The sequence below is a fragment of the Chiroxiphia lanceolata genome, chromosome 14 (genome assembly GCF_009829145.1).
Source record: "Chiroxiphia lanceolata isolate bChiLan1 chromosome 14, bChiLan1.pri, whole genome shotgun sequence".
NCBI classification, from domain to species: domain Eukaryota; kingdom Metazoa; phylum Chordata; class Aves; order Passeriformes; family Pipridae; genus Chiroxiphia; species Chiroxiphia lanceolata.
This window is the reverse complement of record NC_045650.1, coordinates 19,231,973-19,247,094: the sequence shown is the minus strand read 5'-3', so window position 1 is coordinate 19,247,094 and position 15,122 is coordinate 19,231,973. Positions and strand designations below refer to the sequence as shown.

The 15,122-nt window shown below is 48.1% G+C and overlaps 1 protein-coding gene across 3 annotated transcripts; it reads left to right on the top strand.

Annotated features, from left to right (window-relative positions):
- Positions 1-1,116: 1,116 nt before the first annotated feature.
- On the top strand, positions 1,117-14,951 carry LPAR4 (lysophosphatidic acid receptor 4). 3 transcript variants are annotated; one of them, XM_032702357.1, is made up of 2 exons: positions 1,117-1,431; positions 12,167-14,951. In XM_032702357.1, the coding sequence occupies exon 2, from the start codon at positions 12,320-12,322 to the stop codon at positions 13,364-13,366; it is 1,047 nt and encodes a 348-aa protein (XP_032558248.1). In that variant the 5' UTR covers positions 1,117-1,431; positions 12,167-12,319; the 3' UTR covers positions 13,367-14,951. The 3 variants fall into 3 exon arrangements, with proteins under 3 accessions (XP_032558248.1, XP_032558249.1, XP_032558250.1); XM_032702358.1 differs by lacking the exon at positions 1,117-1,431 and adding an exon at positions 1,863-2,375; XM_032702359.1 differs by lacking the exon at positions 1,117-1,431 and adding an exon at positions 6,907-7,601.
- The last annotated feature ends 171 nt before the right edge of the window (positions 14,952-15,122 follow it).

Sequence of the window (15,122 nt, the reverse complement as noted above, 5' to 3'; positions counted from 1 at the left end):
CACTTCTCCAGCTTCCAGTTTTGGCTACAGCTAGCAGAAAAAAATGCTCCTTTCTAAAGAAAAAAAAATCCAAACAACCCCCAAAATAAGTGGTGACTGAACAACCTGCTCACTAGAGATGTTTTTGGATTCAATGCCAATCACGGATGGATATGAAGCGGGAACCACTGCAATGGTTTAGAAGGATGGACCCCATAAGGGGCAGAAATACCATTCCCAGTCTCCTGACAGATTAGAGGTAACATTATTAGTTCTCCCAGGCCTTGAAGTTCCCAACAGCTGAAGACTTTTGTTAGGAGTCTTTAATTAAACCAATAACTCCGGAGAGAAAGCAAACATCCCAACCAGGCACAGCTGCCTGGGTCCCTTCCAGCAGCAGAGCTGGCACAGCCACCACATTCTGCCCAAATGCTGCGAGAGGCACACAAGTTTTGTTGTAAGATTTATGTTGTATTTAATCTTCCAGGAGTCACCCGTCGCCTCTCTAATGGGTTTGCCCAGCTCTGGTAGTTGGGAAGCTCAGACAGAAGATGTTAATCTGTGAAGGGTTTCAGTGAGCTCGTTCTAATCTGTGTCAGCACCCCCGGCCTCCCACATCCTTCTTTGCCCTAAAAAGGGCGATTTCAATCGCCGAGGTGTTGGTTAACCGGTCCCCACTGAGAGCTCCCAGCCTCGCATAAGAATGGGTGTGAAAGTCTCGTCTCCCCGGGGATCAGGATTTCCACAAGACCAGCCCGAAAATGCCCAAAGCCACGAGACTGGATTTCTGCATGTAAACTTACTGGCGATACCGGCGGATTTTACATCCTGAGCCCTCTGCCAGCCCCCACACTCAGCTGTGACCAGTGACACCCGATGCCTTTGGCCACCCCTTCACCATTCACCCACATTTTTTGTCTCTTCAGCAGCTAAACAAGTAAAATGGACCTTTGACCCTGAGGAGCAGGAAACATCTGCCCCGACACCATTTTCAATCCGAATCCACGCTCCTGTTTTTAGGTTTGGTTAAACCGTGAGCTCTGCGAGGCTGAGGTTTTGCAGCCTGCAGTTGGGCTGTTACATGAGATATTCAGGAAGTTATTTGCATGGCTGGATAAAAGCCTGTGGCAGCAGCTGGTGCTGCAGAGGCGACTCCGCGGCCACCAGCCCAAGGAATAACATCAGCTCCAGCTTCACAATGAGTTGTTTACTGGCCTTGGCTGCCTGTGGGAACAGCCAAGGAGAGCGGAGGAAGAGGAGAGACAAACACAATGCGAGCGAGACGCGTTAGGTGGGAGGCTGGGCTTTAGCAGCAGCCCCAGGATCACGGACCTATGGAACCAGAGAGGCTGAAAATGAAATAAAGGGGCACCGGCTGCAGCAAATGAAGCCGCTGAGCTGTTCCTGCTGCCAGAAGATCCTCGTGGCCAGTGGAAGGGCTTGATATTGAAGGTAAGAGAGAAAAATAAACAGCTTTTAGGCGGGGGCTGTGCTGGGGGCAGATTCACCGAGCGGCTCCCGGGGGAGCTCCCGGGCGGACACAGCCACGCTTCCCTGGAGCACTTGGAACGATGACCCTGGAAGTGGAAAGCTGACCGGGTTTCCAACAGGAATCCAGCGCTTTCAGAGTAAGCTGCTGGGGGAAAAGAGCCCAGACTTTTAGTCAGCTCCTTTGAGAAGATATAACACAAACAAACCCCAACCTAACAAACAACCCCTTTCCAAATCTCTTCAGAAAGATACTTTATTTTTATGGCCAGCTCTGCTCTGCAGCTTCCCAGTCTTACCCTCTGCTTTCCCGACTCCCAGCTCCCCCCTCTCCTGCTCACTTTTTTAATTGGGAGGCAAAACAATTGCAGCCGTGGAAAGGAAAATCCGAGCTCTAAAGAGCTTTTCCCACCGGGCACGCTCTCCCAGGCCGGGTCCACCAGCTAATTGCTCAGGAAATCCGCGCTGCTCATTGTCGGGCTGTCCTTAAACTGCTAATTCCGAACTGGGAGAGGCTCTGGAAGGGAATCCGGGGCTAGTGCCCCGCGAGAGGGACCCACAGAGCCCCGCCGGGGGCGGGCTCAGCGCTAATAACACATCCCTGCCCAATGGAAAGCGCTTCCTATGGAGACCCCCAAGAGTTCCCCCTGCCCAGACATCGGGGCCATTCCTGCGTCCCGTTTTCCCAAGACACGATGGCAGAGCTCGGCAGCGCCGATCCCTGTCGGAACAAAGGCCGGGAAGCGGCTGCCACCCACCGCGGGGCTTAGGGATGAACGGCTGAACTCCGGCAATCCCGGAGGTTTTCCGCGTGGGAATAACGCGGCCCGCGTTCCACAAAGGATCCATGGGGGCTGTCAGGGCGGGATCCCGCTGAACCAGCGAGCCCTGGGAATGGTGCTGCCCTGGTAAGTCCCTGCTCCCAACCCTCTCCAAGTCAGGGAAAAGCAGCCGGATTTCAGGGCAGGGTCGCGGTGGTTCCTAAAGCTCAGGCTCGGATGGATCTGGGGGGTGAGACCAGCCGGGATGGGCTGGAGCCGGGATTAGCGAGGTTTGTCCTGGAGCCGGGATTAGCGAGGTTTGTCCTGGAGCCGGGATTAGCGAGGTTTGTCCTGCCCTGGCAGATCTCTCCCTGCGGCTGGGACGGGAAGGGCGGCCGGATCTGCTGAAAGGGGGAAAGATGAGCTCCAAGTTTTGGGAAGTAATCGCTGTGTGAGCTGCTCCCCAGCCTGGCAGGGGCATCGTTACCACTCCCCCCATCACCCTCACTGTGGCACCGCAGATGACAAGTTAAGGACTTTTCTGTGCTGTTGCTTCTTTTGTGTTTGAGAAAAATAGCCCTTGGTTCCAGCTTTCTTTTGTACTTGAACTCAGCATCATAAAGACACTTGAAGCTTAAAAAAGGGGTGGTATGCAAATGTGGCATAAGCATAGACTTTCAGCTTGCAGTGATAGATGTTTTCAGCTTCATGTAATGGAGAGCTGGTTTCTGTGAGCTATGTTAAAATGAGGAATTAAGTTATAAATTTTTAGACTGAAAAACTGAAAAAAAAAGTATCACTTTGGCTTTCATTTATGGCTAAAATCTACTCCTTTTAAGCTGCAAAATTCAATGAGAAAAAATCAAATACAGCTCTAAGCAGATAGAAAAACTGGTGCCAGAAGCAAAATGAATGATGAGCACATGATTTAAAGATTCAGCTGTTTAGAAGAAAGGGGATTTAACACAATATAAGCCCACTGCAGAAGAATTTGCAGGAAAAGTTTAGGATTTTAATGACATTCCCTAATCTTTGTTTGAGAGGAGACAGTCGTGTGTGGTTTTTGTATTGCTGCCCTCCATGAGCAGAACAGTAAAATCCAGAGGATGGGAAGTGCAAAGTTCACAGCTCAGTGATAAGGATATTCCCCCCTCAGAGCACTTTTCCATCTTCTTTCCCTTAGGAGGATTCCCAAAGCTGAAAACAAACCAAGCAGGAAACCTTGGTGCTTTGGGGGGTTCAAACCCTCTGGATTTCAAAAGAAAATTCTGAAACACATGAGATGGAGGGAGGAAGGGGTGGGAGGGGAGGCTGAGCACACATTTCTAAATGACTGAAAATGAGAATCCTCCTCGGTTGATAAAAATCAGTGCCTTTCAAATCCTGGAGTGGAGAGCTCTGCACAGACACAAGTAACTCCTCAAGTCCCCTCAACTCTCATTCAGAGCATCCTAAGGAGGCACAGAACGTGCAAACCTGCAGCTCAGACCCCTGAGGAGCTGGGATGGAAACATTCCCTGTGCAGGGAGAGGATGCACTCCCAGCTGTAAGATGGTTCCCCCCTCCAGCTGTGACCTCATGGCTGGAGCACCAGGGTAGGAATTGAGGGAATTTGAGCCAGACTTTGGGTCAGATCCCCAGGAAAGGGTGCCCTGTGGGAGGGTTCGTGGCAAAGCAGTTTGGATTCTGTTCTGCTGGTGCTGCCTTGGCACTTGGATCATGGCCATTGCAGCCATGGAGATTGATTCCAGTGTCCAGGATCCAGCTGTGCCAGCTGTCCCTGACTCTGCTTAATGCATTTTTGGGATCTGGGGCTCTTTCCTAGTGTCTGAGTGTTGGTGGAGGGTGTGGTGGTCCCAGCCTGGTGGCTCAGAGTGCTCCAGGATCCCAAACAAGACACGGTGAGCTATCCCATCACAGCCTGGGATGGGTTGGGTTGGCTCCTGGAGCACACAGCCACCCTCAGGAGGTCTTTCCAGGTCAAGTGTGTGTGCAGAGGCTCACTCTGCTCCTCCTCCCTAAATAAGGATCCGATTTAGTCTCAGGGAAGAGGAGCCACCACCTTTCACAAAAGGGAAATTCTCTCCCTGAAAAGAGGAGTTCTTTATTCCCAGAGCAGACAGTGGCTCTGCAAGGCTTCCTCCTGCACCAGCTTCCCAGTTCAGCCCCATAAAGGGGAGTAAAGATCCACCCAGCTCCAGAGCCAACCCAGCCTTAGCTGACCCTAGCTGCAGGAAAGTTTGCTGAATTATTTGTAATGGGTTGGGTTTGCAAAAAAAGGAGTCTCTTTATCCTGGCAAGTGGAATTAAGGGACATTCATCAGTCCCTGAGCCCCGAGACAAAGGTGGGTGCTGGCAGCAGAGCAGGTTCTTTCTCTGGACAAAACACGATTTCATTGTACTTGGAGCCCCTGTTATGGCTGTGAACAGACAGCCACATCACACCTCATATTTTCAGCTAATAATATTCCCATTTTCATGTCTTGAACCTGCAGATAAGGCGCCCTCTTCCACCCCAGCCTGTGCTTTGCAAGTGGAAATCACCATATTTAGCAGTAAAAACAGCATCCATCCCTTACACAAAATGTCATTCCCCTACTCTCAACTCATGGTTAGCAATCTGATTTCTAAGAAACTTCACTGTTCAAACATTTATTGTTGGTTGGGATTTGATATTTTTGCAGTGTGGAGTCATTTCTTACTTAATTTAACACTTTAGTGCAAATTCCCTGTCTGTAGTTCTCCCTGTGCTCCCTCACACACCCTTCCATCAGACACCACAGGATATTTTTCAGAACCTGAATGCTTTTCCACACAGGTGAGGTGAGGGAGATGACATGGAAACCCCAGTCATGCTCCAAATTCCTTGCTGAGGAACGTGTCCCGAGGGGAACAGGGAATCCAGCAGCTCCAGGAAGGGATTGGGGATCTCCAGGGTGCAAGGACAGACCATGGAGCAGATGAAACCAAGGCTGGTGATGCCACATCCATGCTCTGTCAGAGGGAGTTCTGTCCAAGGCCAGGTTGGATGGGGCTTGGAGCAACCTGGGCTGGTGGAAGGTGTCCCTGCCCATGGCAGGGGGTGGGAGTGGATGAGCTTTAAGCTCCCTTCCAACACAAACCATTTTATGAGTCTCAAACCTTCCCTTTTCCCCACAGAATAAACCAATTTAAGAGAATAAAGCCCTGTTTTATCAACTCCCTGCAGTCAATAAATGCAGGGCACAGATCCCTCGAGGTCCTAAACACGGATTGTGTCCAGCCCCATGGAAAGACTGTCCCCAGCACCCCCAAGAAAACCAAGCACAGCCCCTCCCACCCAGCTCAGCTGGCCAAGGTGAAATAGGTGTTTGTGCTCCTGGATAGCAGCTTGTTGGTGCTAATGGGCACAGGGAAGGGAAAAAAAAGCCCATAAATTTGGGATAAAGAGGTGAAAGTTCATCTCTCCTGCTTCAGCAAAAGGGCTGCAGAGGATCCCAGTGGGTCGGACAAGGCCGGGTGAAAGGAGGGTTTCATGTGGCTGAGAAAAGGCACCAAGGAGCCAAAAAGCCAAGCAATCACCAAGGAACCACTGGAAATTGTGTCAGGGAAAGCGAAGAAAGGAAGCTTGTTGGGCAGGCCCCTGACTGGAAGGCCTTTGGAACTGTAAGCAAATAAACCTTGGCCTGTTGTTGGAGTCCCCAGTGGTTTAGGGAAACAAGACTCGCTTATTTTTTATGTTTTTTTCTTAACCACGCTTTGTAAATAAACAAGGCGACATCAAAGACACGGCAACCTCCACCACAAACATTATTCCTGGGTGAAAACGACCTGGTCAGACAGAGTAACTCTGCTTTTCATCAGTTCATCAGCTTTTCTTTGCATCTAAATCTTCTCCAGTGAATCAAGCCATGCCACTGTACAGCAATCCCCCCTCGGTGAGAGCCCTGGGGGTCACAACAAGCAGCATTCCTGCTGCCCTCCATCCACAGGGGCAAAGCAAAAATAATGTAAACCTTGCTGGGAAGTTTGGGGTGAGTTCCATCGTTTCGGGGCTGTGGACCAGCCCCTCTGGAAGCTGCAGTGGATGGGGAAAGCCGAGCCCGTCAAGGGTTAAAGGGGTGATGTAAATGGAGAGAGACATTCTCAGTGAAAACAAAAAGAGAGTCATGCCCTGAGGATCAGTGGCTGAATGTGGGGTAAGGCAGTTCACTATTCTCTTCTGAAGGAAACATTTTAATTAGCTCAATACAAAACAGATACAGCCCAGAGAAGGCACCACGAGCAGGAAATGCTTTGTAAGTCTCAGAGGACAGTGAGGAGACAACGGCGGTGCTGAGCAATTAAAAACCAAAAGAGAAAAAAGGAAAGAAAAAAAGCAAAGCGCCTTTAGGGTTCGCTCCGGGAGAGGCTCAGGTTTCCTCCTCCCTGCTCCATCCTGGAGGGGAGTTAAATTGGGGTCCTGCTGCAGTTCGTTCACAACAGAAGGTTGTGCTGAACCTGGAGGGTGTGTGAGGTCCCCCAGGAGCCAAAACCACCCCAGGAGAAGGGAGTGGCCGGTGCTCTCCCACCTCATCCCAGCGGGTCCCGGGGCTCTCCCGTGGTGGCTGAATGAAAGGAGACGCCTCGGGGGTCCCGTGTTTTGGGGCTTTTTTTCTATCAAAGAGCATTTGAAAAGCAGCTGGTGAATCCTGACTGAAGCGAGTAACTCACAATTCCACCTTCCCAGCAGGTACAGGAGACCTTGTTCCACCCACAGCAAATCCCGGGGAGTGTCGGGACCGATGGCACTGAAGGACCTCAGCACAATAAGTGTCAAAGCCATGAATAAGAGCCTTCCTGCCTTGTCTTTTATGCTAATCACCCGAAAACGTCCCCTTTCCCCAGCACACCGGCCGGGCATTCACTCGATAAACCAGGCAAGAAAGGCTCTTTGAAGCTGCACAAACCTTCCCCGGACTTCAAAGTCACACTTCTGTCTGCTCCTGTCCTACTGTTCTCGAATACATCACTTGGGATTAGGAAATGAAAGAGATTAAAGCATTTCTCTCCTTCCCATCGCTTTGGATCCTCAATAGAGCTTTGTTTACAGGCAGCTGCTCTGCTTCCCACCCTGCAATCCCACCCTTTCCCTGCTCCCACCACACCAGGGGAGGTGACTGGGAAGCTGCAAGAGGCTCTGGGGAGGATGGAGAGGCCACAGACTGGTCGGTTTAAGAGCCAAGCCCAAAACTGGTGTCCCAAACTATTTCCCATTCCCAGACATTTCTCCGGATCCAGCATCCAGCTCGGGCTGGTCCAGTTTTCCATAAGACCACACTGGGAAAACAGAGCTGTGCAGAACCAGTTACTACCCTGACAGCCTCATACAGGGGAAATTGCCCCAAACTAGAGGTTTGTCCTTATATCCCTTTTCAGTTGATTCTCTCCGAGTTCTCTACAAACAAAAACATCCAATGAAACTTTTATCAAAAAGCAAAAGTACGAGTCAGTGGAGATCCCACTGCAGGAACTGAGTTACAAATAATTTTTCAGGTAGAAAAAGTTTCTTTTTCATCACACAGCTTCCATTTTACCTACTCAAACAGTTGCAGTTTATCTCACCTTTCTTATGGTTCTCCTGCCTGGAAGAACTAGAGTCCTACAGCCCTATACAGAATTATCATCTCTGCAAAAATCTTCCAAAAAATCAAACATCCCCCCCAACAAAACCCTTTTTTTTGAGCCTTCTACCTAACTGAAGTGGACTGAAGGAGGGAAATAAGCCCCAAGAAGTTGCAGGAATGAGTTTGTGGTTGCAAAGCCATAACCTGGGCTCGGTGGTGGGAGCGAGTTACACATCACACACTGATTGTAGCAATAGGGTCAGTACCAGGGGAGGGCAAACTCTCCAGTGAATGTAGTTCTTGTCAAGAGAAGGCACAAAGCACATGCTGTGCCCGAGGAAAATACCTGTTTATTGCCAAGGTCAGGGGCTGAGACAACACAACAAGTGGTGCCATGACCTTGAGACACTTGGGGACAAACCCCAGAGAAACCCCCAAATTCCCAATATCCCCACCCGGAATCCTTCAGGTTTTGGCTTCTGTACCTATAAACCCTCTGTTTCTCAAGATTTAAGAGATAACCTGAGCACACACAGTGATAATCTGGCCAGAGATCCCTGAGATTTGGAAGGTTTTCACATCAGGGCTGTAGCAACCTCACAAGAAGAGACTTTGCAGCGTTTAGTTATTTAAATGAACACACAGGATGTCCTGCAGATTCACACTGATAAAGTTCCACTCATCTGACATCTCACAGGAGAAAAAGAAAATGTGGTGATGCAAAAAATGTCAGTCCTGACCTTCACCCTGTTTTTCCTGACCTCAGTTTGCTGGACACGTGGAGAATGGGATCTGGGGGAATGGGCTCAATGGAATTACAGAGTTTCGTTTTTACCTGCAGTAATTTCTGTTCTCACAGATAGTTGTTGATCTGAGTCAAGCTGCAGTGTGGCTGTTTGGAAGGTTTCTTGGGGTGCCGGGAGGAGGAAACACAAGAATTGTAAACAGGATACTCAGGCACCATAGGAAGTCACAGGGACAAGTTTTCCTTTCTTTCCAGTACATGGAGGATGGGATATTTCTACAAGTGGGAGCAAATCCTGGAGCTACTCTGCTGAGCCATAACTCTGAATGACAGGGTGACATGAGTAAGTGATGGTTTGCTTGTACCATCCCTGCTATGAGAGAGAATATTCTGAATATTATCACAATATATATTAAACTGTCCTCCCAGTTTAAGTATAGGATTTAAAGCTTTGCTCTGCCTAAAATACAGAGTGGTAAAGTGGTCTTCTTTATATTTACTTAATTCAGCTTTTTAAAATATATTGCTTTACTCTTTCCCAGCAAGACAATAGCAGTGGTGCCCGTGGTGTCCATGAGGAGCATCCTACTGCTTTAATCCCTGGTGAAAAGGGAGGAAAGTGAATTTTACACTCCAAAAACTCAATCTGTAGAGTCATACTACAGAATTTAAAGCACATGGCTGGGTTTCAAAGCCACTTGTCAGCTTGTTTCAACCCCTCAGGGTTCCGTAGGTAAACAAGCCAGGCTGTATTTTAAAGCCCATAAGTTAACTAGACAATTGCTGGCAGGCAATTCCCAGAGATTACCCACTAGAAAAAAACTGGGATAAGACCTTGAGGTTGTCTGGTGCAGAGCAGGGAGCAAAGATTAAAGTGAGGGAGCATCTTTTCTCTGTGAGGAGCAGCTGGGTCAGGCAAGGAGCACTTTGCCAGTGGGAAAGGGGAGAGTTTCAAACCTGCTGTGCCAGGCTGTGTCTTGAGGAGCTGCCAAAGCCCTGGACAGATTGGAAGGCGGGGTTTCCATCTATGTGAGGTTTCAAAGAACACCCAGTCCCTCTCAAACCTCCCCAGCCAGGACCCAGATGTGAAGCCTGGACCAGGAGAGTCTGGCACACCTGGTTTTCACACACTAACAGGAGTCACATTTCAGCATAAACAAAAAGTGTTCCTGATGGAGATAACAGGCAGTTCTGTACTGAAGGGGAGGTACAAGCCAAGAATTTAATGCTTTAGGCTGAGGGTTAAGCCAAGGCACAGCTATTCCTGTTGGAGTTCATGTGCACTTTTCAATCCAATAAGTTCTTGCTTAAAGGCATTTTAACTTTCAGGCAAGACCTTTCCTTATTTAGACTGCCACAGATCCAAAGACAGTGCACATTTGAGATTTTACTGCTATACTTCCCATAATTTAAATGTTTGATGTTTTTTTTAGGCTACTTCACAACAAAGCTCATTTGGTCATGAATTTAGTAGGAAAAACTCCTAGATGAGCACAATCCAAAGGGGTCCAAGGGACAGTTTACTCCCTACCTGTCCTTGTGCAGCAGCACAATGAAGTCCCTGCTGTAGAAAAAGCCCCAAGGTGGGATTGGTCTCCTCTGCCATTGCCACACTGTCAACATCAACCAGACAAAGACAGATCTGCCCTTGGTCTGATCATCTGCTAGTGCTGGACGTCATCACAAGTGTGCAACTCAAAATGAAATCAGAAGGAAGGAAGAATTGACTCAGGGGGGTGCAATGTGTGCACAGAGACACCCCCGAGAGCCACGGGCTGTTCTGGAGCTCAGAGCACAGCAAAGCCACCCAAAGCACCCCTTCCCTCCCCAGCCTGCAGAGAGCCAGGGAATCCTTCAGCTGGGAAAAGACCTCCTTTGAGTCCAACCCTCCCACAGGGCTCCAACTCATCTTTTTGGGTGTCCAAAGGTTCAGGTCACTTGAAAGCCAGCTGGGAAGGGAGATCTGGTCACCCTCCCTTCCTGCTGCTTGGCTTTGTGTCCAGCTAACCTACAGGGTGTGAAGATGAGGTGCTGCCTCATATCTGGGTCACAGCACTGGTTTTGGGAAGCCTGTGGTTCTCCAGGCATTCCCAGGTGAGGGCAGAACTGGCACCTTCCACCTGGCAAAGCCGTGGCTGTTCCACCTTCCCCACCTTCCTTGACATCCCACCAGCTGATCCACCGCCAGCTCGAGTGCAACAAGAACAGTCAGCCTGAGCTCGGCTGGGAGGAAAACATATGGAAAGCATCTGATTTTGACCATTTGCATCCCAAATTGTCCCAAATCCATGCTTTCTCCCCCAGTTTATTTGTTTATATGTTGCCATTTCAACCTTTAGCACAACTCAGTGACACGTTTGCTGTCGAAACTGCGCTGTCAGGGGGTCACCCTCTGGAGAGGATCCTGCTCCTCCCAAGGGTTTCGGCTCTAAGTCACTCAGAGTTGTAACTACTAAGAGGTTTCTTAGATTACAAGGAGATTACAAACTTTGTTTAGTATTTGGTTGGCTGTGATTTACAAGGCAAAGGTCTCTCCCTCAGTGATCCAGCTTTGCTCCACGTTTCCAAGACGTGCCGTGCCCACGATCCAACTCCCAGACCCTCCCTCAGCTCACAAACCCTTCCTGCTCCAACCAGGGAGACTTTCCAAGGGTTTATCCTCACAGGCATTAAAAGTACTTAGAATAGCAAGAAGGGAAGATCAAGACAGTTCAGAGAGCACTTTTTTCCTAACAAACAATGTGGTTACATCAACCCTACGTATCTCTAAAGCTTGCTGAGCTGGGACAAAGGTTTACAACACGAGATTTCCCGAATTTCAGGTTCCAAACCTCGAGAAAGAGTGAAAAAGAAAGGCAGCTGTCAGTACACATTAAGGAATCCCTTTTTGGGAAGCATTTTACCCTTGCAAAAAGAGTCCTTTTGGAAGTAATACCATTTTTGCAGACGTTTTTAAGGAAAATAAAAAAGGGCAGCAATTTCCAAAAGCGGCAAACACAACTTTGGAAAGTGTTTTTGAGAAACATTTCTGAGGCACAACATGGCAATTTTTCACTTTGAAAAACATGTATAAGGATGCTCTCAGTTTCAAGTAGAAAAAAGGCAAAGCAGGTCTTGGTTATCATAGGTTTGGGGTTTTCTTTTAATATTTTTGCTTCAGAAAATGCTGAAAATCCACAGATTTTCAATCTCTGCACAGTTTTTAAAGCAAACACTAAAACTTTCAGCTTCTTTCACCTCTTTTTGCAAGTTTAGGTGAATATTTCAGACTCTCTGATTGGGCAGTATCATGGGTCCACAATTCAATTTTTTTCCAAACACACTGGGCCAATTCCAGTCCAGATTTTAAATAAATATGTTTCTAAGCAGCAAGCTGGAATTAGGGATCACTCTCCTTCCATTAGGAGGATGAGGCATGAAAGGAAAGGAAAGGCTGAGTGCAGCAAGTGATTTCAAAAAATCCCAATAACAGTGGAATCTGTAAAGGCCTCCCTGAAAATTAATTCCTGGTCTGGTTTGCACATCCATTAATTTGGGAAGGGAAGAGAACATGTTCTCCTGCACAACTACCTGGCATGACTGATGGCAACTCTCTCTCTCTCCTTTAGGATGAAAGGATCCGTGATGGAACCGTGGTAGCAGAGTGTCCATCAGCCTCCCTGGAATGCGTTCCTTGGGGAAGGGACGAGCTCACGGCCTTATTTTATGGATGTCCCTGCAGTAGACTTTGAAGGCCTTTGGAAGCACATCCCAAACTTGGCATGGGAAACCACAGCAACAATCATACCTGTCTGACAGATGATTCCTTCAAGTACAACCTGTATGGAGCCGTGTACAGCGTGGTTTTCATCCTCGGCCTGATCACAAACTGTGCCTCCCTCTTCGTCTTCTGCTTCCGCATGAGGATGAGGAGCGAGACCGCCATCTTCATGACCAACCTGGCGGTGTCCGACCTGCTCTTCGTGTTCACCTTGCCCTTTAAAATCTTCTACAACTTCAACAGGCACTGGCCCTTCGGAGACAGCCTGTGCAAGATTTCTGGCACGGCCTTTCTCACCAACATCTACGGGAGCATGTTGTTCCTCACCTGCATCAGCGTCGACCGGTTCCTCGCCATCGTGTACCCGTTCCGCTCCCGCACCATCAGGACCAGGAGGAACTCTGCCATAGTCTGTGCTGGGGTCTGGATTCTGGTCCTCAGCGGTGGGATTTCAGCTTCGCTGTTCTCCACCACCAACGTTTCCAACACCAGCACGACCTGTTTCGAGGGTTTCTCCAAACGTATCTGGAAAACCTACCTGTCCAAGATCACCATATTTATTGAGGTGGTGGGGTTCATCATTCCCTTGCTCCTCAACCTCACGTGCTCCTCGTTAGTTCTCCGGACTCTGCGGAAACCCGCCACCTTGTCCCAGATTGGGACAAACAAAGAGAAAGTACTGAAGATGATCGTTGTGCACGTGGCCATTTTTGTCGTGTGCTTCGTGCCCTACAACTCCATCCTGTTCCTCTACGCCCTGGTCCGGTCCCAGGCCATCGCCAACTGCTCCCTGGAGAGGTTTGCACGGACCATGTACCCCATCACCTTGTGCATCGCGACCCTGAACTGCTGCTTCGACCCCTTCATCTACTACTTCACATCAGAGTCCTTCCAGAAGTCATTCAACATAAAAACCCAGATCAAAATGGATTCTCTTTTCAAGACAGAGACACCTCTGACAAAGACGGCGCTGCCGGCGCCGCAGGACGAGCTGAGTGACCAGGCCATCACCAACGGGGGAGACCCCACCTCTGAATCCCATTTCTAGAGAGATGTTTACACGTGGAGTTATCCCCCGTTAGCTCTTGATTGACACCCCGTGTGGGAGGGCTGCTCCACAACAGTGGGTTCACATGTGGTGTCGATGAAGAAAAGCTGCTGGGGGACAACTGCACCCCCAGACAAACCCTCACCCAGGGATGGTCCCGTCAGACTCAACGGCTGAACACGAAATACAAAAATCCCAATGGATCTCCCTCTGGAGATGGTGGATAGGCAACAACACGTGCACCAACCGAGGAGGAAACAGAACAACTTGAATCCCAAAATGCCGACATTTGGCATTCTTCCCCCCCCCGGCAGTTGACGTGGGGACCGGTTGGGAAATAGAAAATTTCATTTTCCTGGAGATTCCTGCCAATATTTCCTGGCTTCTGGAGATGCATCATCGTATGTTAACTCAGTAACTTCACACAATATGTATGTTTGCTTAAAAAGGCATAATAAAAGCTTGTGGCTTTTCCTTATTCCACTGCAAGAGTGTGCAGCCTGGTTTTCCTAGAGACAGGAATTTACTGTGTGGAGAAGTTTGAAGTGTAAATAACTGTTTTGAAAGTAGGCAAAAAGAGTTGCTTGGTGACAGAAGAGAAAAATAATAAGAGAAAACATAATTAATAATGCAGTGTTGAAATAAGTTTCATTTTCGCAAGATTAAGCTGCCTTTTAATTTATTTTAAATTTAAATGCCACCTCAAGGGAGAAGGAAAGAGTGAAAAGTTCTGTTGCACCTGGGGTTTCATATTCAGGGGATTATATATGATTATTTCTGAGAAGGGCTGGGCTATACAAAGTCAGCTGGAAAAGGGCCTGAACCCCAGAATTCTTCCAAGGGCAAAGCTCTTGTGTGGAAACCAAGAGCAGCTGAAGGACCACGGAGCAGTGACCTCACTGGATTATGGACAACTGGTGTCAGAACAGCCAATTAGGAGAAAATCTTGTGAGTGATTGCTTAATGGGTTTTGCTATACAGTCAATTAATTAAAAGGGCTCAAAGTAACTCCCCAAAACCAGTAAATCAATTTGCTGCACTCTTTTCTTAGTTGGTTACAGCAACATTGTCTTGTTTTCCAATTCATTTATTCCATTTCCTTTCATAGATGACAGAAAAATATGGAAAGTTAACTGTCTGCAGTCATTCCATTTGATCAGATGGTTCATTTCTCCAGCTATTGATTCATAGTTGAAGCTCTGCTGACCTTCACAGGCTGATTCATTCTTAAGTGTGAGATGCACAAATGAGGAAAACAATTTAAATTGGACAAAGTTACAGCTTGTTAGATCAGCAATCGACCTTTTCCATGGGACAGCATAAAGCTACTTCTAGGACTATGCTGCCAAAAAAAAGAGAGACTAAGTATTAATTGAACAGATGTTTTCCACTCAACTGTGTTTTAAGTGTCTGTGCTGAAGCCTCGTGAGATGTGAGAGCTGCACGTCCAATGTGATCACTACTCAAAGCTACAGAGGTTTAAGTGTGAAAAGAATTCAGCTGTAAAATATGTTAATGCTTTGAAGGGAATATTTATTTAGCACTGCATTCACTTTGAATAAAGAAGTCAGTTGCTTACCAAGGCTGACAGACCCCAGAAATAATCCTATTTCAGCCCTGAAGTGTCACTTATTGGCTCTTACTGGAGAAACAGTGTTTGATCAACTCCTTGTATACAGAGAGTGTGAGAGCAGCCAAAATATTCTGTATCATTACACATCTCTCAGTTCCAAGTTACATTGAGATTTGCTGGAAA

Excerpts from the sequence above, each read along its gene's own strand:
- LPAR4 (XM_032702357.1), top strand. The coding sequence starts at position 12,320 with ATGGGAAACCACAGCAACAATCATACCTGTCTGACAGATGATTCCTTC.